Below are 26,378 nucleotides of genomic sequence, written 5' to 3'. Positions count from 1 at the left end.
ATGTGTGACATATGAAATTATGTATATTTTAATATTCAACTTAATTATATATCATATTACAAAATAATTACTAAATTTTATTATACTTATATTAAAAATAACATAAAATACAATAAAACCTTACAATTCAATAAAGACAAGATAAAGAAAGAAAACATTCAAACATTTATAAAAAAAAGTAATTATAATTTTATGTTTTCTACTTAAAAAATATAAATTTATTAAATTATTATTATAATATAATATATAAATTTATTAACAAAAAATTTACTTTTTATGAATTACATAAAAGTTTTAGATGCTTAAGACTAATTTTTGTTTTTCCTTTATTTAAGAAAACATGAGAATTTAAATTAGTGTTTTCTCTAAAATGTGTATAAATATATATATATATATATATTATTAATTTATAATATAATATTTATAATAAAAACAAAAAAACTCTTAAAAATATTTAAAAACTAACAACATACATTAATAACATTGTAAAAATTGTGTAAAATAAAAGTGAATTATTTTAATATATTGCTATGGGTATACTACTATTTAAATATATGATTTATTTTTCAAAATTACCCGCAATATTTTATTTTGTTACATAGAATACATTTTCCCACCTTTTTTTCTCTATTTTATTCAGATTTGGTTCTTCTCGTCCCAATCGGAAACAGTGTTTGCATGTTTGTGGAGTTCCATAACAGATCTGAACGATAGATTCTCCATTTTCGTGGGCAATGGGTGGCTTCACCGCTGAAGATCTGTCCACCATCGGCGGAATCGCCACCGTCTCTCTCCTCCATTCATTCATCCCTACTCACTGGCTTCCTTTCTCCATTGTCGGTCGCGCACAGAAATGGACTCTCTCCACAACTCTCATCGTCAGTAAGTTCTTCCTTTCACCACTCTTCTCTATAATTGCGCAACTTAGGTCACCGACATTTTTGTTTTAGTTTATTTTTTGCTTTTGGCATGTTTATTGTTGTGTATGGTGCGCGAATCTTCGTTAGGGTTTAGGTATTGCGGTTCTCTTCAGCATTCTTCTGTTGCGGCTGTTGCTTGCTTGGATGCGAGTAAAGAGAGTGGGACAAGAATAAATTGTTCTCATAAATGAGTTAGTTGTATAAAGATGAAATCCAGTGATGCGATTATGAGTTTCCATGTACTCTTTTCCCTTTGGATGGTATTATCTGGAATCTGAATGCATACAGCTTGCTGAATTGCTACATATTTTCCCACTTTTGTGTGCGTGTGTGTGTCTTTGTCCTTTTCCTCGTCTTATCTGTGTCAAGTACTTAATTATCAACTATTCAATCTCAGATAGCGGTTTGAAGTGGTCGACCACAGAAATGCTATAGAGATGAATGTTGTCGTATTTTTACATCGATATTAGTTAATTAATTAATACTATACATATGTACCACTGCTGGAAAATAAAGTAAAAAAATAGTATGAAATATTCATAATTCATAATTAATAATAAGAGTTGTACGTTTTAAGAAAAATATACAAGTATACCAACAAAAACAAGGTAATAAGAAAGTTCCAAGTTTTAAAGTAATTAAAACATTACATTGAAATAAAAATTGTTAATAGGAAGCTTCAATCTTCCTCTTAAAGATTTAAGCCTGTTTTATTATCGTTTTCATTACTGCTGCTGGAGTTGTAGATATCTTCGTCTTCCTTATTTTTAGTTCTTCGTCATCCACTGCTATCACCTCTTTTCCCTTTACCCTAGTGCTTGCAAGCTTAAATGTAGCTGCCCGCTTCAATCTTGTTTGCTGCCTAGGGTAGGTTAAAGGCTTACCAGCCCCAGCTGCATTTGCAGATTCTTTCCAAGTCGAGGTATCATCATTAAAGATCAAATCATCTTCAGCATCTTTGCCATCTCCACCCATTTCTCTCACTGACCACTTGTTACTATCATCAATATCATTTAAGAGAATGAGATCAATTACATCATGACATTCAAAGTGTTCTTTAGCTTGGTTATACCATACTCAATACAAAGCAAGTTGTTATGACAAAAAATAGCAGCAACTACAGCAATACAGGTGGCAAGTATGATTCGATTGAAGCAATGGGATGCGTGGTTACTGATCCAAATAATCAGGGATTAAAAAGGAGCAATAGAGAGGAGAAAGACTAACTGAAAATATGCTGCTGCCTGTGTGTGATGTATTAGAATTTTAGAAATATAAGGTTGGGGAAAAGGACAGGCGGACATTGACACTTTACTCCTTTCTCTGAGCTGCCAACGTCATTCTCAGTCACTTTTATTCTGATTTTTCCCAAATGGATTAGATTCCATATTTCTTATTCAGTGTTGTAATTGTTGTTGTCACGCTGTTAGCAAATACTGATTGATTTTTACCTGGAGTTTGTGGTATCCTTAATAGATCTCTTACACAAGTCTTGCAACCTTTTATGCTTACCTCTCTTATTTGAATAAATAAACTATATTATAGTTTTGAAAAGAAAAAATAAAAGTTAGTTTCGTAATGTTATATGAAACTTTACAAATTTAAATAATTTAATATTAACCTACATGCTCACATTATGGCAAACTACAAGTCAAGCTCAATAATAAGTCTTTACAAATTTGGTATATGTGGTCCGTACATCCTCTGCTACTCAACTGTAGTACAAATGTTATTTGCATTAGTATTTACATGGATTTTTTTCTTATTGCTTAAATTCTAAAAAATGAACATTCACTTACGAGGAGCCATTTTATTCCATTTACCTTATGACTACTTGCAATTGGCTATCTTATACATTACCAGCTCTTTAAAGTTTTACCTATGATTTCTCCATTTTAACTAAACTTACCATTGTATTTATAAAGTGCCTTCTGTTGCTTCAATATCAAGATCAATTATTGGATAGCTATAACAGAACTAAGGATTTAGAAATGACTTGCTGGATCTAATGGATGGTAAAGCTGACACTCTCATCTTCAACCAGTGATTGCAAAAATTTCTTTGTACCTGTCTTCATTACTGTTGAAAGCACTTTGAATTATAAATGCTTTAAAAAAAACCGAGTGCAAAGAAGGAATGAACAAGAATGCTAGAAATCACAAGAACAGAAAAAAACAAATGTGAATTCAGAAACAAAAACTGCTGCTCTTTTTATATATAAAGAAAAACAGAGCACACAAAAAAAGTGAGCAAAAACACTATAAACCAAATCAACAGGATTTTTTTTACGTGAATTAATCACAACAAAACACAAAAAAATGATAAGAAAAGAGAACGTACAGGACAAAAGAGTTGGTTCTCATTTCCCAGCCTGGTGGACAGTGAGTGGGTAAACAGAGCAATAGAGGAGAAGCAACAAAAGGGGAAAACGGTGCAATAGAGGTTGGGTTCAGAAGAATCTGGCTTGCTGTCTGGAAAATGCAGGTGCGAAGGCTGGGTCAGGCATGAGGTCATCCAATTATATTTTTGTCTAGGGCTGCATTTGATGCTGGATCATTGTGCTTAAATGACTTGAAATGGTCGTTTTCCTTGTCATGTTATTTCTAAATATAAGAATTGGAGAATTGTTTTGGAATACCATCCAAATGCATTTCATATCTGGACTTCTAGAGCAATTGGCATAGTGGTCTTCTTACTTCTGGCACTATCAACTCAGCTACCGCAATTAAGGATGACAATAAACTTTTGAGTAGCTTATTATGGTGTTTAACTTTACCTTTATATTTATAGTAAGATTCAGATGACTGCAAAGCTTTTTAACCATTCATTTTATTTCATGCAGCTGCTCTTGGAGCAATTTTGCATGTAATATCCACTTCACTACTTGGTATAACGGCAATTACCATGGCGAACACCATTGCTGGTGAAGAAACAGTACATAAGGTTGCTTCACTTTTGCTTGTATTTCTGGGTGGTAGTTATATTCTGTTGTTTCTAATGGGAAAGGGTGGCCATAGTCATTCACACAACCAACCAATGGAGAAAATGGCTGTAGCTGGACTTATACTTGTTCCCGCTTTGTCTCCTTGTGCTACAACTCTCCCAGTATTTCTCGCTGTTGGAAATTCATCTTCCATGATGGTGCTTGCCATCATAGTACTATTGTTCAGGTATGAGTCAGTTGCCTTAAACAATAGGATTTTTTCCCTCCTGCTATTTTATGCTTTGTTTTCAAATGTGTATACTTGTCTTCTGTTTCCATGTGCATGTTTCGTGGATCTTTGTTGGCCTGTGATTTAAAGTGATATGTTATGTGTTGGAAAACAGTATCAATGATTATCAATATTAAAAATTCTGATATTGATTTTGACAACGAATAAAGCAAAAGCCCCTAAGAAATCTTTTACTACGTGATCATGAAAATGTGTTTTTTCAATTGAGAAGCTAATGAAATTCATTTTATTCAATAAAACTGAACCAAAAAGTGAAACTAGGTAGGGATTAGGGAGATTCCAGTTCATGTTGATCTTTTTAACTAGCTGGTTGAGTTCTTTAGGATATCGTTAGAATAATTTACATGAAACATTATGAAATTCACTAAAACTTTTAGAAAAAGTATATTGATTAAACCAGGTCGAGTGATTTAAACTTGTCTGAAGTTGTTTGACCATCTCCTCAGTTTTGAGATTGAATTATAATCAGAGACAAGTGATAATTCATGGTTAGACCAAGTGGGCCACCTAATCTTATTGGTCCCGACAACAGTGACTATTGCTTGAACATTTGCCTACATTACAATGTTAGGAAATACATTTTCCTACAACTTGTAATTCCCATGAAAAAATCAAATTTATATAACGTTTCAGTACATATGAACGGGTTATACCATGTTGAATGTTTTGAACAGGTCATAACATAAGATGTTTGACTGCCAAATCAGTTGAGATTGAATTATAATTGGACAAGTGTCCAATTTATGGTTAAAACTGGTTGGACTCGTTAGTCTGGATTCCGACAACAATTTCTCCATGGCTTGAACATTTGCTTACAGTGTGCATGGAAATACATGGAATACCAAGTTGTAATGACATGTCATCCTGCAAACCATGTTTTATAACAACTTATACTAAGGCTTCTAACAAGACATCACGTCTGACGAACCTCTATATTTGGTACTAAAATTATTTGCATTAGAGATGCCATGCCATCCAAGCTGAACCAAGATGGTTAACAATGTAGCTACATCCTTGACTACTTTTTTTGAAATGCTGGTTGTTTGATGGAATATGTAAGAATCCTGATTTCCTTCTTGTATTTTAATTTTGAATGCTGTTCTGCAATAAAAATCTTTTAGGGCCCAGAATTTCTTAATCTGGTTTGATGCTAGTTTGGTTTAGATGCCAATTAAGTTTTAAAAAACTGTTCATTCAGATATTCATCACTTTTTACCAAGCTTCACACTTGTCTCATTTACAGCACAATAACTGTGATGACTTCGCTGGTAGCACTGTCGTTTTATGGAGCCAGTCAGCTGAAGTTTCACTGGGTGGAGCGGTATGACAAACTTCTTGTTGGTTCAGTGCTGTGTTTAGTTGGAGTCTTGACCCTACTTTTTCATGATCATGATCATGGAGACGTGATTTCGATTGGAGATCAGCACTCACATAGGAAGATTATTTCCTTTTGAGATCTATAAATGTTTTGTAATTACATGTTTTTGAGCATGCCGAGGTGGTGTTCTCATCTTGTAGTGGAAAGAAAAGAAAAGAAGGAAAACAGATGTTTCTGTCAGGAGAATTGACCATCTTGGTCAAGTTTAAGTGCTTGTATACGGAGTTTACAGTGAGAAGTTAATGAATATTCATATTACCAATTAATTTAGTCTCGTTCTGAAAGAATGACCACTTCCTAATTTCACTTTATTCTAACATATTATTGTGCTATTAAACTTTGTTGTGTTAAGGGAGTGTGCCACTATTTTTTTCAATTGAGATAGACATTTTTATTAAATCTTTATAATCTATATTTTTTTTCAACAAATTCTTTGGAGCGGATAACTAAACAAGTTACTAGTTTTGTAATATTAAAATAATAAATCGTCAACGCTATTTTAGCGCCTCTTCTCTACATAAATAAGTAATCACATACCTTATTATATTTAGATCTTACTTTAAGCGCTTCCAGATCCTGAAATTTTAGTATGATTCTGGTTTTAGTCCCCAATTTGTAAATATTTGCTATCGTCCCTCGATAAAAAAAATGTTTTCAATTATAAACATTAAATTTGAAAAATAAAATATTTTAAAACTAATTTTAGTCATATTTAGTATTAAGAACTAAAATCACATTTTACTAAATTTAATTAGATAGAATATTTTTTTATAATTTGAGGGATTAAAAAAATATTTATCCTAAATTTTAAAAAAACATAATTAAACTATTATTTTACCTCACCAAATATGCCAATTCTGTCTGATTTAGTGTAATAAAGAAAATGATTATTTATTTATGCAAGTAAATAAATTATTCACAATCTTAATGTAGAGAAGCTAAAGTTTAGTGCTTAGTTGGGAAGAAAAAAAATAGATGGAGGAAAAATAGTGAGAAAAAATAAGAGAAATAAGTGAGAAATATAATAAAAATAAATGATGTTTGATTATAAAGAAATAGAAGAAATTTCTATAGTATTATTAATAGAAGAAATTTCATAATACATTATATTTGTGATTATTTAGTATTTAAATATTAAGTAGGATAGCATTATAAAAAAAAAATAACAAGTCTATAAGATTATATTTTACTGAGGGATAACTCTATTTACAAATTTGTATCCAAAATTGATTTTCATTTTAAAGAAGTTACTGTGAAACTTGAGTAGTAGTAAAGCAAGTTTAACATGTAAAAAAGTTAAACTCAATACTTATAAAACATAACTTGAGTAGTAGTAGTTTTAATTTTTGTAGTTTTTAATTCAGTTATATGAAAATCCATTGACCTATTAGAAAATTAGTATATTTATAAATATGACATACCTAGGTAAAAAACTTAATATTAAATAGGTTGCTAAGGAAACTAATAATTAAAGTCAAAATAAATAAATAAAAGTCTGACCAAATATTAAAAATTAGTCTAAGACACCAAATAGACTAAGTTTGAGTTTTATTATTTTTTAAATTGGTCAAGTCTATTTAAATGAAGCACTCAATCTATTTTATTCTATACATGTATTCTCTAGTGCTATTTAATGTAGTATACATAAAATTAAGAATATGTTTATTGAATTAATTATTGTATTTCCTAAATATTATTGATAATTAACTTTAATAATATTTATAAATAGAATATATTGATTAATTTTAATAAATTTTAAATGTACTCATTAAATTTATTACTTTTTGAGTCCATCTATATTAAATTATTATGTTTAAATAAATATAATATTAAATAATTTAATACCTATTTATTTTATTTTAAATGACACATTAAAAGGTTTTTTTTATTTTATTATTGTTTTAAAAGTAGTCTATAAAGTGGATTTTAAAATTGAAAATGTGAAATGTATTTTAATATAATATATTCATATTTCTATTGATAAATTATTATTTTGATCATATTTTATACTAGAAAATTTGAAATATATATGAATATAAATGTAAAAATGTGTACCTATATTCTCTTAATTTACATTCTTAATTTTTATTTAAAATAAATTTCTATAAATTATTTTACAGATATATTTATATTGAAAAAAAATATTTTTTTATCTTTATTATTAATAAAATATTTTAAAGAACTAAAATCCTAAGCATAAAATACTGTGGAAATTGATATTGCCTTTGTGTTGGATAGAGCACACAGAATGACGCCGCGGATATCATTGTAGTAGTTAATGTTATTAAATCATTATTTATATAAATTAATATTTTGTCTATTTATTAATTGTTATATTAATTAAATATTATATATAATTAATTCTATTAATCCAGACATCATAGGATTAGTTAATATTAATAAATTCAGTATGTACATAAATTAATATTTTTGTTATATTTGATTAATTTTTATATTTATTAAACATGATACATAATTATTTTGTATTATTATAAAGTCAAATATTTTGATTAACTTAATTTAGTATGTAATTAAATTTATGACTTTTATATGATTATATGTATATGAAAAATGTAATCAGTGTTACAGGATTTAATACGTGTATGTAAATCAAATTATACACTAAAAATATGAAGTACTTTCTACTATTTTAAAAATATTTATAAACTGTGATTTTTAATCGAAATGAAATTTAATGTAATATAAATTTATAAATTTATTATAATCGAACGTGTTTTAAAATATAAAAGTTGAAATATATATTAGTGTAATCTCTATATATATATATATTAGAAAATACATATAGTTATTACAAAACTTAATACCAATATATATTCATTCATATCCATATCCATATCCATATTATGGTTATTATTATTATTATTATAAAACAAATTTGCAAAAAGTTTTGAGAGCAGTATAGTTTTACTAAATTCTATATTGTTTTATATAAACTGTTATGTTATATTTTAAATTTAATTATAAATTTAAAAAATCGTTAGTTCTATTTATTATTCATCAAACATATTCATGAACTTTTTTATTGCTTTAAAATATATTTTAAAGCAGTGAATAAAAGAATAGTCTTGAGGACAAATATTAATACAGTGTTTAATGTATTTTTCATATGAATAATTTGCTGTGTTATTAATTGAAGTATGATTAAATATGATATAAAATCAACATTAATAGTATTATTAAATAAATATGCTAACATTTAATCTAATATGATCACTTTATTAATATATTTTATTAATGCAAATGGCATAGGAAGTTGATTTTTTACTATAAATACTCAAATAAATAATTGAAACTAAGTTTTGTGTAATTGATAGTATATGTAGGCAAAAACGGTAATTAGTGATTTAGTGAAATAAATAAAAAATAATTTTAATATAAAATGTGTTTGATATTTAATTAATAAATGTCACGTGTATTTGTTAAAAAAAATAACAATAACATGTAATTAACTAATTAGAAGACCTTTTACTCTTTACTTTAAAATTTAAAATCGATCTTCTAGGTTGATAGTAGATTAAGGTTATCCTTTTTAATGAACATATGTCACTTATTAAAGATAAGTCTAATTACCTCAATAATTAACAGAATTTAAACAAAATTTAAAAAATTATTAAAATTTTATTTTTCTTCTTGTATATATGCATATTTTGTATATTTTTTATATAGTAAATTTTAAATTTTTACTGTTATTTCCAAAAAAAATTGTTTTTCCCCTTTAAAAAGACTCAACATTTTCCACATAAAATATAATTAAATATATAATAAACAAAACTTTGAAATGCATGTACTCATAATATTCTTTAATTTTTTTCTCTATTTATTTATTTATTTATTTATTTTGCATCCTAATTCAGAAAGAATCTAATATCACGATATTGGATCTAACTCATGTAAAATGAAGAAATGGATTATATGGAACAAAGTTTAGTTACAACTATTAATTACCAAATTATATATTGAAGTTGTGACAAAAATTAAGTATATTTGAAGTTATGTAAAAATATAAATCGACAATTAGTTAATTATTCTCTGGTGTTTTTCTGCTTTTATTGTAATTAATGTTAACGCTATTAAATTCGAGATTAATTAAGGTACGCGTTTTACTCCTGGTTTGATCATTTTTATATGAAATAAGCAAATAAATGAGTAATGACTCAGAATTTAATTTCCTTTTGTACATGTTTTGAAAGAATATTGTACTATAAATAGGTGATAATGATGCAAAATATTCTGTATCATAATTCTTTCTGAGTTTTCTCTAAGAATTTTATTTTTTTTCACATTCATGATGAATCACTTTTTGTCTCCGAAGAGAGAAATGATTCAAAAGAATGGAAGCATTCATAAGGATAATTGTTACAATGAAATATCCAGAAAGTATCAATCACTTGGAGTTAACTCAGAGACACTTCAAGATATGAAACACAGATCTAAGAATTATCCTCATCTCATCAACTTCATGCAAGGTATCAATTTTTATGAATTTTCATATTTTTATAAAGTTCATGAGTCTTGTGTTGAAGATAAGTGATTGATTATAAATTTGTTTTTTTTCCTGTGTTGAAGATGTGAAGACTCAATCTACAATGCCTTATGCATCTTCTTCTTCAAGCAACAACATCAACATTCATGCATCAAGAACAAGATATGATCAAGTGTTGCCTTCAGATAAATTTGGTTATCATCATAATATTGATCTTCTGGGTTCTTCTTCTTCACAAATAGACCCAATTCAAAATTTCATGCAAGGTATCAATATGTTTTTAATTCTCCAATTTTGGTTAAATTTGTCTTTTCATTCTTCAAATTTAAAATCTGTATTTTTAGTTTTTGAAATATAAAAGAAAAACCTTGTTACAACCTCATCCAAATCATTGTTATCCAAGCACATAATAAAATGTTTGTTGGTAGATGATTTATAATATATTTTTTTTTCAAATTACATGAACTAGAAAAAATAGTTTTAAAATTTTCAGAGATAAAACCAAATTCACTCCAAACTTTTTTATATAGATTAAAATATATTTAAACCTTCATTAAAGTCTTGTTGTTTTTATTAAATTACCATTTCATTTGAATTGTAGATGTGAAGACTCAATCCATGGCACCTTATGGTTGCTCCTTCAACACCACCACCAATGCATCATTAATGGCTGCAACTCCATATGGTAAAATGTGGCCTTTAGCTTTTCCAAGTGAGAAAAATGGTTACTCTAAAATGGATCTTTTGAGCCTTCCATCACACTCAAATAAGAATTTCTCATTCAATGATGTTGGTTTTCAAGGTCAAATAAGTGGTTTTCCAAGTCACCCTCATCAAAGGAATAACCCCTTAATGTTCAACTATTTAAACCCTCATAGGGTTGACACAAACAATTTTCATGGCATGAAGGATATTGCTAAGCCAACTTTTGTGCCTCCAATTGGAGTTCAACATTTGGAGTTACTTTCTCCTAAGGATTTAACTCTTAGGAGGGCAATGAAACGTCCCTTGTGTGACATTGACATCATAGCAAGTGCTTCAAAAAGGCCAAGGATGAGTTTTGACTCAACTAATTATTATGAAGAAAATCAATTGCAAGAGTCGCTTCTTTTTAAGGATGGGGAGCATCCACTTTCTTCATTCAAGAGTAAAACTCATTCAAAAGAGAATGAAGATGTGAAAAAATTAGATCTTTCACTATGCATTTGAATGCTATATGTTGTACATCTTTCTTTAGTTTAATTGTTAAATAATGTTTTTAATTCATCTTTTACTATTGGAATCCAACAATTTTATAGTATTTAAATGTGTGTAACATTATTTTATGAGTCGGTTTGATAAAATAGAATTAGGCTTAAAATTCACTTTCCAATATCTATGTTTGTAATTCTCAATAGTAATGTATCTCTCTATGCATTTCTCTTTATCTACTTCTCATCTAGTTAACGAATGTTTTGTTGTTTTTTGTTTCAATTATATATATATATATATATATATATATATATATATATATATTGTATTTGTATATAGCCTATATAGTATTTGTTACTGGCTTGAATAATTGTTTGTGGTTCCTCAGTTGCTCTTCTTTCTCCTTCGAACTTGCTCTCTGATACTTGATCAAGAGTTAACCCGATCGATGAAAGTAAGTGTTCTGTATAAAAGTAAATGATATATTGATAAAAAAAACGTACATTAATCTTATATAACTATGATTCTTTATAGTGTTAATAGTAAGTTATTTTATTTTGTTTATGAGTCGTATCTAATAAGTATCTTTAATAAAAATAAAAAATACTTCATTTATCGTATGTCTACCGGATTTATAAGATATTACCTATCACATATCTTCTTATTTTTTATTAGTGTAACAAATTAATTCGATTGGTCGACTATTAATATCAAATGATGGGGTTCACTCGACTCAACCAATATAATATATATATATATATATATATTTTGCTTAAACATAGATATAAAATTAATTTTAATTTTTCATTCAAATTTTAGATCTTCTAATTTATAATAAAGAAGTTATTAAAATAAATTCTTATTAATATTTTTTTACATAATAAATTAATTTTTAAATTATATTATAATAATATAATATTTTATAATTACATTAAAAATATGTTTCACACGTGAAAAAAATTTAATGTCGGTAAAAGTAAAAGGAATCTGAAATCATTTGACTAAAATTTTTATTCAGTGAATACCAGTTTTATGTTGAGTTAGGGAGATTTAAAAATACTTATGTTTATTAAAAATTAAAAGATAAGAGCTTCGTGTAAGGTGTTATTATGAAATTTAATATTTGAATTAGGTTTACATTTAAAATAATAACAATCATTTACGTATTATTTAAATAATTTTAATATTTATGATTTTAATATATTTTAATAAATTTATATGTATATTTGAATGTTTTTTTTAATGCTTAAAATTGGAAAATCTGTGAGAATTGAGTTGTTTAATAAAATATTTTGGATTTATGTGAACGATAATTACGTACATCGTAATTGAATCTAAATAAAGTTTAATGTATGTTAAGTAATAAAGTCATCAATAAAATAAGACATCTAAATTTTGTTAACTTTCAAATAACTTAAATAAATTCTACGTGTTCAATATATCTTCTTAAAGTCATAATTTTTTATTTAAATATTAATTTACCTTTATGTTTTACTTTTATTATATTATATTATGAATGATAATCATGTGTTTAACAGGTGAGCAGATATTAGTGTAGGTAGTAAATATTTTCATAGACAAATAATAAGTATGTATATTTTTATTTATTAATATACATCTTTATTTTAAATCTTTTATTAAAGATAAACTAATCATACAAAATTTATATACATTAAATATTTTTAAATAATTTTGTATTGTTTGATAATCAATATATATAGAGAGTATTGCTTTTATATTGTATTGTTAAAATTAGCATTATTAATATTGTTAAATGAAATGTACTATTAATTTTAATAAATATAACATATATTTATTAAATAAATTTTCGAAAATGTATATAAAATTATATTACACAAAAAAAATATATATATATATATATATAAATATATATTATCGTGTATATACTTTTATATCTATAATATGTTAAATATATTGTTAAAAAGTAATTAAAGTAAATTAAACTTGAATCATTCCTGTTCTTAACCAATTACATTTGAATTTATTTTATTCATAAAAATCTACTAACTGTTTTCCACGTGTAACATTGGATACTCATCCATTAATTTATACTTAATAAAAAAAATTATAAATACATATTTTCTGGTTACGTCCATGTCCAAAAACCTTATGTTAATTACCTATATAAATATATGCTTATAATTAATAATATTAGTTATTATCATTAAATATAATATTTATTTAATTTAATAAATATAATGACAATTTTGTACATTAAATATATTTATTTTTAACTTTGTATTATATAATTAAGAATTATGTGTAATTAATTACGATATTAATATATTATTAAAGATATTAATACATTATTAAATATAATGATAATTTCTTATATATATATTATTAAAAAATTAAATTATTGTATATATATCTTCTCAAATTTTAATTAGTTCTATTATTGTTTGAAAAAATTGAAATATATTTAATATAAATATTTTTCTGTTTTTTATTCATAATTAATATAAAATTATATTTGTAACCACCTCAAGCTAAGTATATATAAGAGTTAAGTAATTTAATATAATATAATATAATTGATTGGAGGAAATTATACATTATAATATTTAATTTGTATATATTTTTTATTTACTACAATTATAAAAAATTATATAAATATTTATAAAATTACATAGTTTCCAGAAAATGTCGTGTTTTAACATATGATATTAACATTTATTATATCTTTTGATCATCACATTGTACCATAATTCTAATCTCAACTGCTAATTTACATATGCTAAGGTAATTTCTTTTATTTATTTATATATATATATATATATATATATATATATATTAAATTTCAATAATTTTATTTTTTAAATAAATAGCATAAAAATTTATTTACCTTTTGCCATTTAAAATATTTGTATAATTTATAATTTAGGTTTTCAGTAAAGTTTGATATCTCATCTATATATTTTATAACTTGATACTTATAATATATTCATTCTAAATAAAATTATTTTTGTATTACTCAACTCCTACACAATTGTATCAATGATTTCATCTTATTCAAATATTCAATATTTATTAATCATATTTCATAAAGATACACTAATAAACATAACCATTATTTATAGAAAAGTTTCGTTATAATGTAGTATACAACATTTGCAAACAATAACATTATCTTAAAATAAAATAAAGAAAATATTTTCTTGAAATAGGAAAATATGTTTGAAATATATTTTCTCACTTAGTGACATTTAATTTAGTTTTAAAAAATATCTATAAGGAGAAGACGTCGTTTTAAGATACTTTCTTCTTAACATGAAAATTCAAATTATGTTTTGTTGCTTAAGAAGTCTAAGAAATGAAAGCATAATAAAAAAAAATGGGATAATGCCCAAAAAATTAAAATATAATTGTTATTTTTCGTGTGTAAATATTGATATATGTGATGATGAATGATATGTTTATTATGATAATACAAGTTTTAAACTATTTTTATTGATGAACTTATGTGTGTTGAAAGTTATGAGATATTATGTTATATGTGTTGAAAGCTATGAGATATTATGTTATACATGTGTTGAAAGTTATGAGATATTATGTTATACAAATTATTGTGTGATATGAAAAGTCTAAGTTGTGACTTAACAATATGAAAATTCAAGTTATGTATAGTTATTTGAGAAACCTAGACAACGGCTTAACAACTTGAAAATCAAAGTTATGAAAATATAGTAGAAAATAAGTTAAATAATACTCAAAAAATTGAGATATAGTTGTGATTTTTGTGTATAAATATTGATATATGTGATGATGAATGATATGTTTCATTATGGTAAAATAGGTTTTAAACTATTTTTATTGATAAACTTACATGTCTTGCAAGTTATAAGATGTTATTATGTAAATTATGTTATAAGACATGAAAAGTCTCCGTCTGACTTAACAACGTAAAAATTCAAGTTATGCTTCATTATTTAAGAAGCCGAACAATGACTTAACAACTTGAAAATCCAAATTCAAGTAATGATTAGTCATTTAAGATATACAAGTAATGTCTTTGGATATATATGTTTCAATCATTCATACTTTATTAGGTCTATATAGGAGGATTTTTATAGTTTTCTATCTTGACCGAGAGGATTTTCTAGTAAGGAACTTCTCGTTATGAGTGTAATGAGGAGTAGTCATGACCAACTATATTATCATGACTCACTCCTCTTTGGTTTAGTTATAGTTGAAAATGGATTGTCAATGTACTCCTAGTTTATGAAAGTAGAATTATAACATTGTTTTCTCTCATTCTATAAGAATAACACTTAATCTCACCCCACAAGGATGAAATACAATGTATCTCTAGTTTCTCACTAGGATTTTTAATCTCACATTATAGTGGATATCTATTATCTCATTTCTCTCTATGTTACTCTTCTCCTTTGCTTACATTTTTTCTTTCGCACAAGTTCTCTCTATATAGAGAATGAGAGGAAAACTTCTTCATAAAGAGATAATGGATAATTAATGTTTATCACATTGATACATTGGAAATACTATCTTCAATTGTTTAGGTTGAACTTCAAAGTTTTCAAGAGAGACACAATTCCAAGACTTTGGAATGTCCATCATTGAATATACCCAATAAATCAATTACCAATATTCATTGGTTATGGTGTCCCACTAAATTAAGGAGCGATTAAAAAAAAGAACATCACGTTAATATAAAGAAATAGATAGAAACAAATGTATAAAAGAATGAATTTATAATACCAACTAAACCAATGTGAAGAAGAACATCAACTCTTATTACATTATATAGTTAACAAATTGATAAATTATGTAATATAAATTAATTTTTTTTTTAATTTCTTAAAAATAACTTGACATGGTGAAAGATGGAAATGTCATTTTTTTATAATTATCTTTTTTTACATCATTTCTGACTGTAATCATGATTGGTACAAGACAAAAAGTTTTAGTATCATTAATATTTCTTTAATAATAATTTTTCAAAGTATTGTTAGGTTGATGTTTTTCTTTTTTTCATGAGGACAAGGACAAAATAAAAGGTGGTAATTTTAGTGTAGTTGAGTAGAATTATTGTAAAAGATATTTTTTTTTCTGATTCACACACTTCATGATAGTTAGGTTGATGTTTCAACCGAATTAAGGTTTGATTTTTGATTTGACTGGTTGAAAGTTATGTTTTTTACCACATTATTATTTAAAAAAATTAAAGTATCAAACTTATAGGTTACATTATTACCTTTTATTAAATGTAAGGAAGAAGCTGACACAATGCTTGAAGAATGTGGTGACATTTATTGTGACCCTACAATATGGAAGGAAGAATTTGGAGTTAGGGATGCAGAAAAAAGTAATGCATCGATTAGAGGCATGACCCAAAAAAGATCATCAAGCCAAATAAACTAATCACATGTCCACATTTCATACACTTTTCTTTTTCTCCTCTTCTCATCATCTTTCACTTTACCACATTAAGCTCCTCTCACCCTTTTGCAAATGTTGAGTATTTTATACCTTAATTTATGATATCATTTTAATGTTACTAGTTTTATAAATCACAGTCATATATGTGCAAATAGTGTGCATGTGCTTGTTTAAAAATCAAGATCTTTTGCCTCTTTCTTTATAAGTATATATGTTGTTCATAATTAAAGCTTTGCATGTGTTTCTTTAATCTTTTAAACAGACAAATAAGTAAACATGTACGTGTTAGACAGTCACACACAATACTTTTGTGATAACAGAACTGAACTGTATTAGACACTGAATATTAAACTGAAGAAACAACACTTATGTAACTTTATTATCAAAGTTTTGTGTTTTTTTTTTTCTCTCTTGGTTCCTTAATAGATATAAGAAGTTAGACACTTTTTTGAGATGGAAAATGAACGATGGAAAATTAGATGCCTTTGAAAAGAAAGATAGTACCATTTGCTTTCTTGTGCATTGAAGTGTTGTGAATGCTCCAGGCGCGTGTTTCCACGCTCTACTTTCGGCAGACAGTGGGACCCGCGTGGAGGTGGCATCACTGATTCAATGTGTCTCTTATGTTTCTTTTGCATGGAAGCAGCAATGGTATTAAGATTCATAACATTATTCTCTCTCCCTTCTCTGAAAATTCTTAAATCCAGTTTCTGTCAAGGATTCTCTTACATGGGTCTTTGCTGAAATCCAAGTTCATATCCTGCAGCTTTGCTACCCTGCAGCCTTGGTAGTTGGTACCCACCAAATTTTTCATCTTTTTGCAAATTCCAATTTTCTTTCTTGCTCTTTCACTGTGATTTCTGCTTTATGGGTACCCTCCTTGTTCCTGCTACATGATTTTTTTTGTGGGTTTGATTCGACTTTTCTTTTGGCTAATTACTCAAAAAATTCCCACTTTCTATTTTGTAGTTGGATGATTTATCCCTTCCTTGAAATTTGTCTCCTTTGCTGTAAATTTGGGTGCTTTCTGCATCCCCACGCACTCACTCACTGTCTGTCTCTCATTGGGTTTTGAACACTGTCTTTTGGCTTTCAACTTCAACTTTCAAAATTGCTGTCTTTTTGGATAATGGATGCTCTTTCTCTTTGATTTTTTTTGGAGTTTGAGCTGATTTTCCCTCTTCAATTGTTGCCTCTGCTTGCTGTGGTTTCACTAGCATTGTTTTCTTCAGATCAGAAGCAATATTTGTTTGCTTGTGTGTCCAGAAGAAAATTGATGGTGACATTTCATTGTTTCGATTTCACGGTTATCATCTCCACCAGCTGTTTATTAGAATGTCCGGTTTCTTAATGTGTTACAAATAAAACCATGTTTCTGTGTACCTAAAAAGACATTTGTGATCTGGTTTATTATGCTTATTCAATGTTTGATGAATTTACAGATAGAACTTCAGTGAAGGATTTCCATTAAGGAAAAGCTAAATTCAGCTAGATTTGGCATAATGGGGGCCTCAAGCTCCAAAATGGAGGATGACAAGGCACTGCAGCTATGCCGTGATAGAAAGAAGTTTGTGAGACAAGCACTCGATGGGCGTTGCTCACTAGCAGCAGCTCATGTTTCATATATTCAATCACTCAAAAATACAGGAACAGCTCTGAGAAAATTCACAGAACCTGAGGGACCAATTGAGCCTTCTTTGTACACTAATGCAACGCCAGAGCAACCACTTGCTTTAACTGGAAGGACCCTCTCATTCTCTTCGCCATCTGTGTCACATCACATAGATGCAGCTGAACATGAAACATTCTCCCCAACTTCTTCCCCTCCTAGTTCTTCTAGTAAGGTCCGAGCAAATCATATGAAACATAGCACTATTTCTTCTAAGAAAGTTGAAGAAAGACCACCTGTACCTGTTATTGGAATACTAACATCCTCAGGTACTACTACACAAAATGCCAGTGTAGCATTTGAAGATTCCTCTCTTCCAGCTGGAACTCCACAATGGGACTTTTTTGGTCTCTTTCATCCCATTGACCATCAATTTTCTTTTCAAGATGGGAAGGGTATGCATCAAGATATTGGGAATGCTGATGATATACAGAGACTAAGGGAGGAGGAGGGAATTCCTGAATTAGAAGATGATGAAGATAAGTCTTCATCTCATGGAAGGGAACACTCTAGGGACTCTGAAGATGAATTTGATGAAGAGCTTACTGCAGAAACTCTAGTCCAAAGATTTGAAAATCTAAATAGAGCTAATTCAAGTCATGTTCAAGCAGATGCTGTACCTGTCACCACTAGGCCTCTGTCGGGACATTCAGCTTCTGAAGTTGAATCAGTAAATGGAGAAAAAGGGAACTCTGCTAATTTATCTACATTAAAGACAGCACCTATGGCAGCTTTGCCTCCACCTGAAACAAATAAACCAATGGAGAAGGAAAGTCATAGTGAAAATAAAATCACCCCTAAGAATTTCTTTTCAAGCGTGGGAGATATTGAACTGCTCTTTAATAAAGCTTCAGAATCTGGCAAAGAGGTTCCAAGGATGCTTGAAGCAAACAAATTTCACTTTCGTCCAATATTCCCAGGAAAAGAAAGTAATCTTGTTGTCTCTCTTCTTTTCTTTCTGTCTGGCTGTTAATCAGTTTTCATCTGGGAATATTAAATATTAGCAGCTCTTACTTTTTAGTACAAGTAGAATATATAGATGAGATTTGGAATGCAATTTTTCCCCATATTCATGCTACTACTTAAGATACTCTCTAGACACTTAGCCAAAAATAGAAAAAGAATATACCCTATAGGCCACGGGCAGCCACTCCTTGCATGAATGTCCATTAACTAAGATTATGGTACATTACATATTTTACTAAAATATCTTGGTGATATCCTTGAGTTGAGATAAAACTTCACTTTCTGTTTTAAAGAAGCATTTGGATGTTTATTACAAAATGAAATGTTTTAAGATTTAAACCAGAGAATTCTTATTTGTAACAGATGGTTCTGTGGTATCCTCGTTATTTAAGGCGTGTTTCTCATGTGGAGAAGACCCAGGCCAGGTTCCAGAAGGTAATTTGAGCCATTTTTACGGTTTATCTTTTTATTTTGCTTAACATTGCTCATCTTGTGGGGTTGAACTAATCTTTTAGTTATGAAACTGAAAGTATTCCCTAAGAGTACACATTTACCTCAGCAGGAGTGATTCGAATTGCCAATCCTATTATTAAATCTGCCTATTGTTGGTGTTGGTCAAGAAATTGTTGATTCTTGTGTATTCTGTGGCATAGAGAATTGGCTTTTATGATATACCAGACCATGTGATAAAGTTTTCCTATCTATTTTCTTTCTAAATTCAATGTTCATTGCTGTGTTTTCAAAACATAGATTTTGAATTCAACATCTAACTTTCCCTTTTTTTTAAATCTTCCTAGAACCTGCTCAAAACTCGGTTAAGTACTTAACTTGGCACAGGACGGCATCATCCCGTTCCTCCTCATCCAGAAACCCTTTAGGAGCAGCAAATTCAATTGACAATGTTGAGGACCATACAAATAATCTCTTTGATAGTTCTTGTATGATCTCTGGAAGCCATGCATCTACCTTGGATAGGCTATATGCTTGGGAAAGGAAACTCTATGATGAAGTAAAGGTACACTGTACTTCTTATCAACAACTTTGTCAACCTTTGTATATTTTCTCAATGTTATATTTCGGCAATAGTATGTCCAGAAGTCTTGTTTTGGATCTTAGACCAAATCCTGAAGTTATCTGTTGACAGTAAAATATTTTGAATACATTGGTACATGTCGTATTCTCTGTCTGTTTGCTAATATCATTGTTTTTCCTGTGAGCAGGCTAGTGAGATTGTCAGAAAAGAATACGACATGAAATGTAAAATCTTAAGACAACTGGAATCAAAAGGAGAAAAAACCTCTAAGGTTGATAAAACACGTGCAACAGTCAAGGATCTGCACTCAAGAATCAGAGTTGCAATTCACAGGATAGACTCTATATCGAAGAGGATTGAAGAGTTACGGGACAAAGAGCTTCAACCACAGCTTGAGGAGTTGATTGAAGGGTATGATTCTGTAGCTTTTTGTTGTTTTATTTACTATCTAATCCGTGCTGACATGCATTGCCTCGATAATACAATAAATACCAGAGTGAATAAAAGATGCACCAAGAAGACCAAACACGAAATACCATGAGAAATTTTATTAGCAAGTTTCTGTTTATATCTTAGTAAAAGTTGCTGTATTTGATAAATTCATTTGAAGCTATGAATTTACTTAACCAAAAAAAAAAATAGTCAATAATCAAAAGCTCCATTACATAAATACATTGTTTTGCTTATGTGAAAGTCATTCTATATCTAGCTCAGGTGACTGAATTACACCCTTGTTTAAATTCTTATCAATAGGGCATAATCAGAAGATCCTTTCTACTATGGGTCATGTCTCTTTGAACTTAACGACTGATGTATATCAATCCCTATAGTGGCTTTTCTGCTTGCTAAACAGTATAGAATTTTCTACCAGAAGACTATAACATCGAAACCCTTTTTCGTAATTTGGAGTAACATTATACTTAACTTTTAGTAATTGTTTATTGAGATTGGATCTGTAAGCAACTTATGTTTTCATAGTCACAGAGATGGATGGTCCACACATGTAAATTTACTTTTGTTGATTGATATTAACCTCTTTCTTGTGTATTTCATCAGTTTCTGTTATGCTTTGTTGACAGGTTGTATAGGATGTGGGAAGTGATGCATGAATGCCACAAACTTCAGTTTCAAATCATGTCAGCAGCGTATAACAACAGCCATGCTAGAATCACCATGGATTCTGAATTACGTAGACAGATTACTGCCTATCTTGAAAATGAACTCCAATTTCTGTCATCAAGCTTTACCAAGTGGATGGGAGCTCAGAAATTCTACCTGGAGGCTATACGCGGATGGCTTAACAAATGTGTTCTTCTTCAAGAAAAATCATCCAAGAGAAAAAAGAGGCATCAACCTGACCTTCTTATCCGTTATGGTCCTCCAATATATGTCACCTGCGAGTTCTGGTTGAGTAAACTTAATACCTTACCTGTAAAGGATGTTGCAGACTCCATTAAGAGTTTGGCTGCAGATACTGCCCAGTTTTTACCACACCAAGACAAGAATCAAGGAAAAGGTGCTCATCCTCATATGTCAACATGGAAGGCTGATATTGGTGGCGAATCAGCTGATGGTTTACTAGCAGATGACGTATCAGAGGACTGGGTAACAGGCTTTGATCAATTTCGACGAAGCTTGATTCGATTTCTTAGTCAATTAAATAATTTGTCTGGTTGTTCTGTCAAAATGTACACAGAACTTAGGCAAAGCATTAAGGAGGTAAAAAAGTATCAGGGTTGGAATTCCCAGTCTCAAAACGGTAATTTGAATTCTCAGTTTCAGGATGGTCAACAACATAATTCTGAATCCCAAAGTTGATCCATCAGAGTCACAATCACAAGTGGTCAAGTCTGAAAATAAGCATCCACATGATAATTTGCAATGAAACATTGTGGAATTGCAGAATTATAGGTTTGTGTTTAGCATACAAGTCCACAGGATGGAGCATTTGTGCATGGTAGGATGTGATAAAGACCCTATTCATTGCCACACTTACTGTCCATTTAGTCCTTTTGGGGTTCAAATCAAGAAACAATCTCTTTGTATATGCAAATGCAATGAAAATATTGTGTACAATGACTCTCTCATGCATACTTTCACATATCAAGGAGCCTTATGGCATTGGAGTACCTTAGTTTATGAATGAAGATAAGGGAGCTGATAGATTGATCTGCAGAGATTGTGAATGAGTGATTAAGGATTCAGTAAGAGCAGTGATCACAAGGTTCTGATGGTGAAGATTTGGGTGATAAAGGTTTTTTACCATCACATGTGCTCTCCTTCATTTTCACTGCTACTGTCATTTTTTCAATTATGTTATGTGTATATAATTATTAGTTATCAATATTTATTTGAATTTTATAAAACACTCAAATAACCAAGACCTGTAACAGTTCACATTGTCATTTTGAACAACTTGCATTTATAAATTGTTCATTCAACTTTTTGTCTCAAAAAGTGTTTATAATTTTGACCCCTAGCTGCTTTTAAGACCATTAAATCTTCTTTTTAGGCACAAAATATTAAAATAGTTATCAAAAGAATAACATCCTTTATCTCTGCATTGATGCAGCAATTTTGGGTGACAAAGTGTTTCTTTTTTTAATCAATATCTAACCCATTTTGTTTAATCTTTTTTGGAACATTTTATTAATTTTAATTTTGCAACGATTAATCAATAGCATCTAATACGATTGAATAAATTATAATTTGATCCATTTTTTAATCATTAATTTTAATGTTAAATATTTTTTGCTTTATCAAATATATTTATTATTTTAAGTACATCGATTTTTTTTACATGGACATAATAGGATAGTTAAGTAATGAAATTTTATTCAGTCTGTTTTAGTGTCTAACAAAGATATTTATTAATTTTTAAATTCTTGATATTTTCTTACTATCTTTTCTTTAGTCTTTAACTATAGTTAGTTCAATGCTAAAAGTATAAAATACTAATTAGTATTATTAAGGTAACGAGAAAAGCTTTCAAATGAAAATAATTATGTTTTTTGACACATAATTTAATCAAGTAATATATTTATTATTTAATATAAAAATATAATTATATTAATTTATTTTTTAATAAATTTATTTTAATAGTATATTTTTAGTTTAAAATAATCATGTTTTAGTTAGTGCTTATAATTTATTTTGATATTTTAATTTTATTTCTAAAGATAAAAGTAATACTATATATATATACATATATATATATATATATATATAGAATTAATCCTTAAAACATACTAAAATTATACGTAATGTAAAAATTAATAATTAGCTTAAATTTTTATCTTATTATATTTTAGGTTCTGTAAATTTTTCGTTACTTCTAACTCTTTAACTTTTTTTAGTTCTTATTATTTATTATAATTAATGTAGTATACAAATATAAAACAATTAAATTATTTTTAAATACATAATTCGATTAAATAATATATCTAACATTTTTATAAATAAATAATGTATATGTAACGTCTTCAAAACTGACCATAGCAAACGTACATTTTCATATATATATGATTTAGGCTTTATTGTTGTTATAATAGATATAAAGAAACATAGATTGATGTATTTCAAAATTGAAAAAAAAATTAATATATATGTCATTATTATTATTACTATATCTTAAAATTTTATTCTAAAATTATATTATTATCATCATTGTTCATGTATGTATCATAGTTTCAAAATGAAACCTAACATACAAAGTAAATTAAGTCTAATAAAAATAATATATAAATATTAATTATAATTATATAGATTTTTTTTTCACAATATTAAAAATCACACCAAGAAGTTAGACAAATATTTTTTAAATTTTGCAACTTCGAGAAGGCTATTAAGTACTATTAATTACAATTGAATACGAATTTTGATATTTTCATATTTCACATGAAAATAGTATATGAGCTTCAAATTGTCTATAGAAAAATCCTTTTGTTTTCTTATCATTATTGGATCTATATAATGTAATTGGTCCTTAATTCTTTATAGGAACAAATTACTAATTTTCTGGTCTTAATTTTATTCATATAATGTTTATTCTATTATTAATCAAAAGGTCAAGTGACTGGTCAATCCGGACATGGTCTTTTAGTCAAAGTCACGTCAAATCATAGGTTAAGAGCACTAATCTTAATTAAGGTTACAAAGCGTAATTAAATATTCATTGGGCCTACGCTAATCCTTCTAAGAGAATAAAGTTCAATGGAAAAGTATAAATAAGAGGGGACCCTCATGGTGAAAGGTAATGGTTTTTGAATTCTAAACTGAACCAATTGATCATACCTCGTCTGACTTGAGCGTCGAAATGTCATTGCAGGTACCCCACCCTCTCGGACCTCGAAGGAAGACAACTGAAACTGGGGCCTACGCTAATCCTTTTGAGAGAATAAAGTCCAATGGAAAAGTATAAATAAGAGGGGACCCTCATAGTGAAAGGTAATGGTTTTTGAACTCTAAATTGAACCAATTGATTATACCTCGTCTGGCTTGAGTGTCGGAATGTCATTGCAGGTACCCCACCCTCTCGGACCTCGAAGGAAGACAACTGGAACTAAAGAGAAGACAGGAACAACTCAATAGGATATATTTAATTTTTAGATAAGTTGTAAAAATAATATCCAACATAGATGAAGTAGATTCTCCACCCTCATCCACAAATATATGAAAGTAATTTCCATTAGTTTTTTCATTATATTATATTATATGATACCTTTATCTTAAAGTTGGGATATCCATCTATAATACTCTAGACTCAATATTTAATATATGCTTACAAAAAATAGTATTAGCTTTGTGATAACTTCTATCTCACATAAAACATATTATGAATATTTATCTTAATTTTAAAACTACATACATATCTATCAATACCTCACAAGTTAGATTCTAAATACATGGATATAGTAAATATTATATTTCAACTAAACATTTATGCCTCTCTTGTAAAAAATAATTTAATGAATAGATAGAGTTGTAAGTGTAATAATATACATTTGAATTATAGATATAATCATTTAGCATTTAAAACCAACTTACACTAATAAAATATTTCTTACAAAATATAGAAATATTACTTAATTAAAATATATTCAATTCAATAAGATTTTTTTTTTCTCACTATAACAAGAGATGTATCATTTAATAAGAGATCACTCGAACCACAAACTTTAAAGAAAAAATATATTTTTGATTATTTTGCTTGTTTGAGCGAAATCACCCTCATTTGAGTTAAAGATGTAATATCAACAAACAAACATTTACAAATATCTATAAATTATTAAATAAGAACAAAACTAAACATGACATTTAGCTTTTGAATTTCATAATATTGAAGTAAGGAATTTGATATGCCTATTAAGCACTATATCTAACAAATTTTCATTCTAATAGATTTTAAATATAACTCTAATAATTTTAAGAAATAAATTTTAAATCTAACTCAGTTTTATACAATTAACTTATAAGATAAGATTTACACTCACTTATATACTATCAATTGACCTTATATCTAAAATCTTTAACAACTTAACGAGAGAAAAAAAAAATGAAAGTGATTGTATGTATTAACACTCTAGCTCATTTTAACCAAACCCTTTATTTTTTTCTTTGTATTTCGTCTTTTTCTTTCTATTTGGTTTTCCAACTGCTCTTAGTCCAAATAAAATAAAAGTTCAACTCTCACTTTTTTTTATTTGTTTAACTATTTTCATTCTCAAATCAACCACAGACCAAATACAGAAACAAACTCTACGATTAAAGGTCTAAAATCATATACTATCTATACCACTCATACAACAAATACACTGCATTAAATAAGTTAAAAATTAAGTATAATATAGATCTAATAATTACCACTTTTTGAATTATTACACACTCTTAATTAAGACACTAAAAGCACGAGTCCTTACAAACATTTTTTAATATATTATGAGCAGCAAACTTTATCTTATTTTTTAAAATAAAAAATATTTTTATTTATAAATTATTATGAAAAGAAGTTTATAATGTAGAATTTTTATTATATAATTATATATTTATCATTATATATATACT

At 27.8% G+C, this 26,378-nt stretch overlaps 2 protein-coding genes across 6 annotated transcripts; both read left to right on the top strand.

Annotated features, from left to right (window-relative positions):
* Positions 1–589: 589 nt before the first annotated feature.
* Positions 590–5,797, top strand: LOC137824178 (Fe(3+) dicitrate transport system permease). The gene is made up of 3 exons (XM_068629661.2): positions 590–882; positions 3,763–4,090; positions 5,397–5,797. The coding sequence occupies exons 1-3, from the start codon at positions 735–737 to the stop codon at positions 5,605–5,607; spliced, it is 687 nt and encodes a 228-aa protein (XP_068485762.1). The 5' UTR covers positions 590–734; the 3' UTR covers positions 5,608–5,797.
* Positions 5,798–17,102: 11,305 nt separating this feature from the next.
* On the top strand, positions 17,103–22,772 carry LOC137824322 (bZIP transcription factor (DUF630 and DUF632)). Of its 5 annotated transcripts, none has more exons than XM_068629907.1 (6): positions 17,103–17,298; positions 18,090–19,245; positions 19,646–19,717; positions 20,080–20,297; positions 20,503–20,726; positions 21,395–22,772. In XM_068629907.1, the coding sequence occupies exons 2-6, from the start codon at positions 18,150–18,152 to the stop codon at positions 22,131–22,133; spliced, it is 2,349 nt and encodes a 782-aa protein (XP_068486008.1). In that variant the 5' UTR covers positions 17,103–17,298; positions 18,090–18,149; the 3' UTR covers positions 22,134–22,772. The 5 variants fall into 5 exon arrangements, with proteins under 5 accessions (XP_068486008.1, XP_068486005.1, XP_068486006.1 ...); XM_068629904.1 differs by having other exon boundaries at positions 17,282–17,441; XM_068629905.1 differs by having other exon boundaries at positions 17,284–17,434.
* Positions 22,773–26,378: the final 3,606 nt, after the last annotated feature.

The sequence above is a fragment of the Phaseolus vulgaris genome, chromosome 8 (assembly GCF_051622355.1).
Source record: "Phaseolus vulgaris cultivar YP4 chromosome 8, ASM5162235v1, whole genome shotgun sequence".
Classification (NCBI taxonomy): domain Eukaryota; kingdom Viridiplantae; phylum Streptophyta; class Magnoliopsida; order Fabales; family Fabaceae; genus Phaseolus; species Phaseolus vulgaris.
Note: the sequence above shows the minus strand (reverse complement) of the source record. Positions and strands in the feature narration are given on the sequence as shown.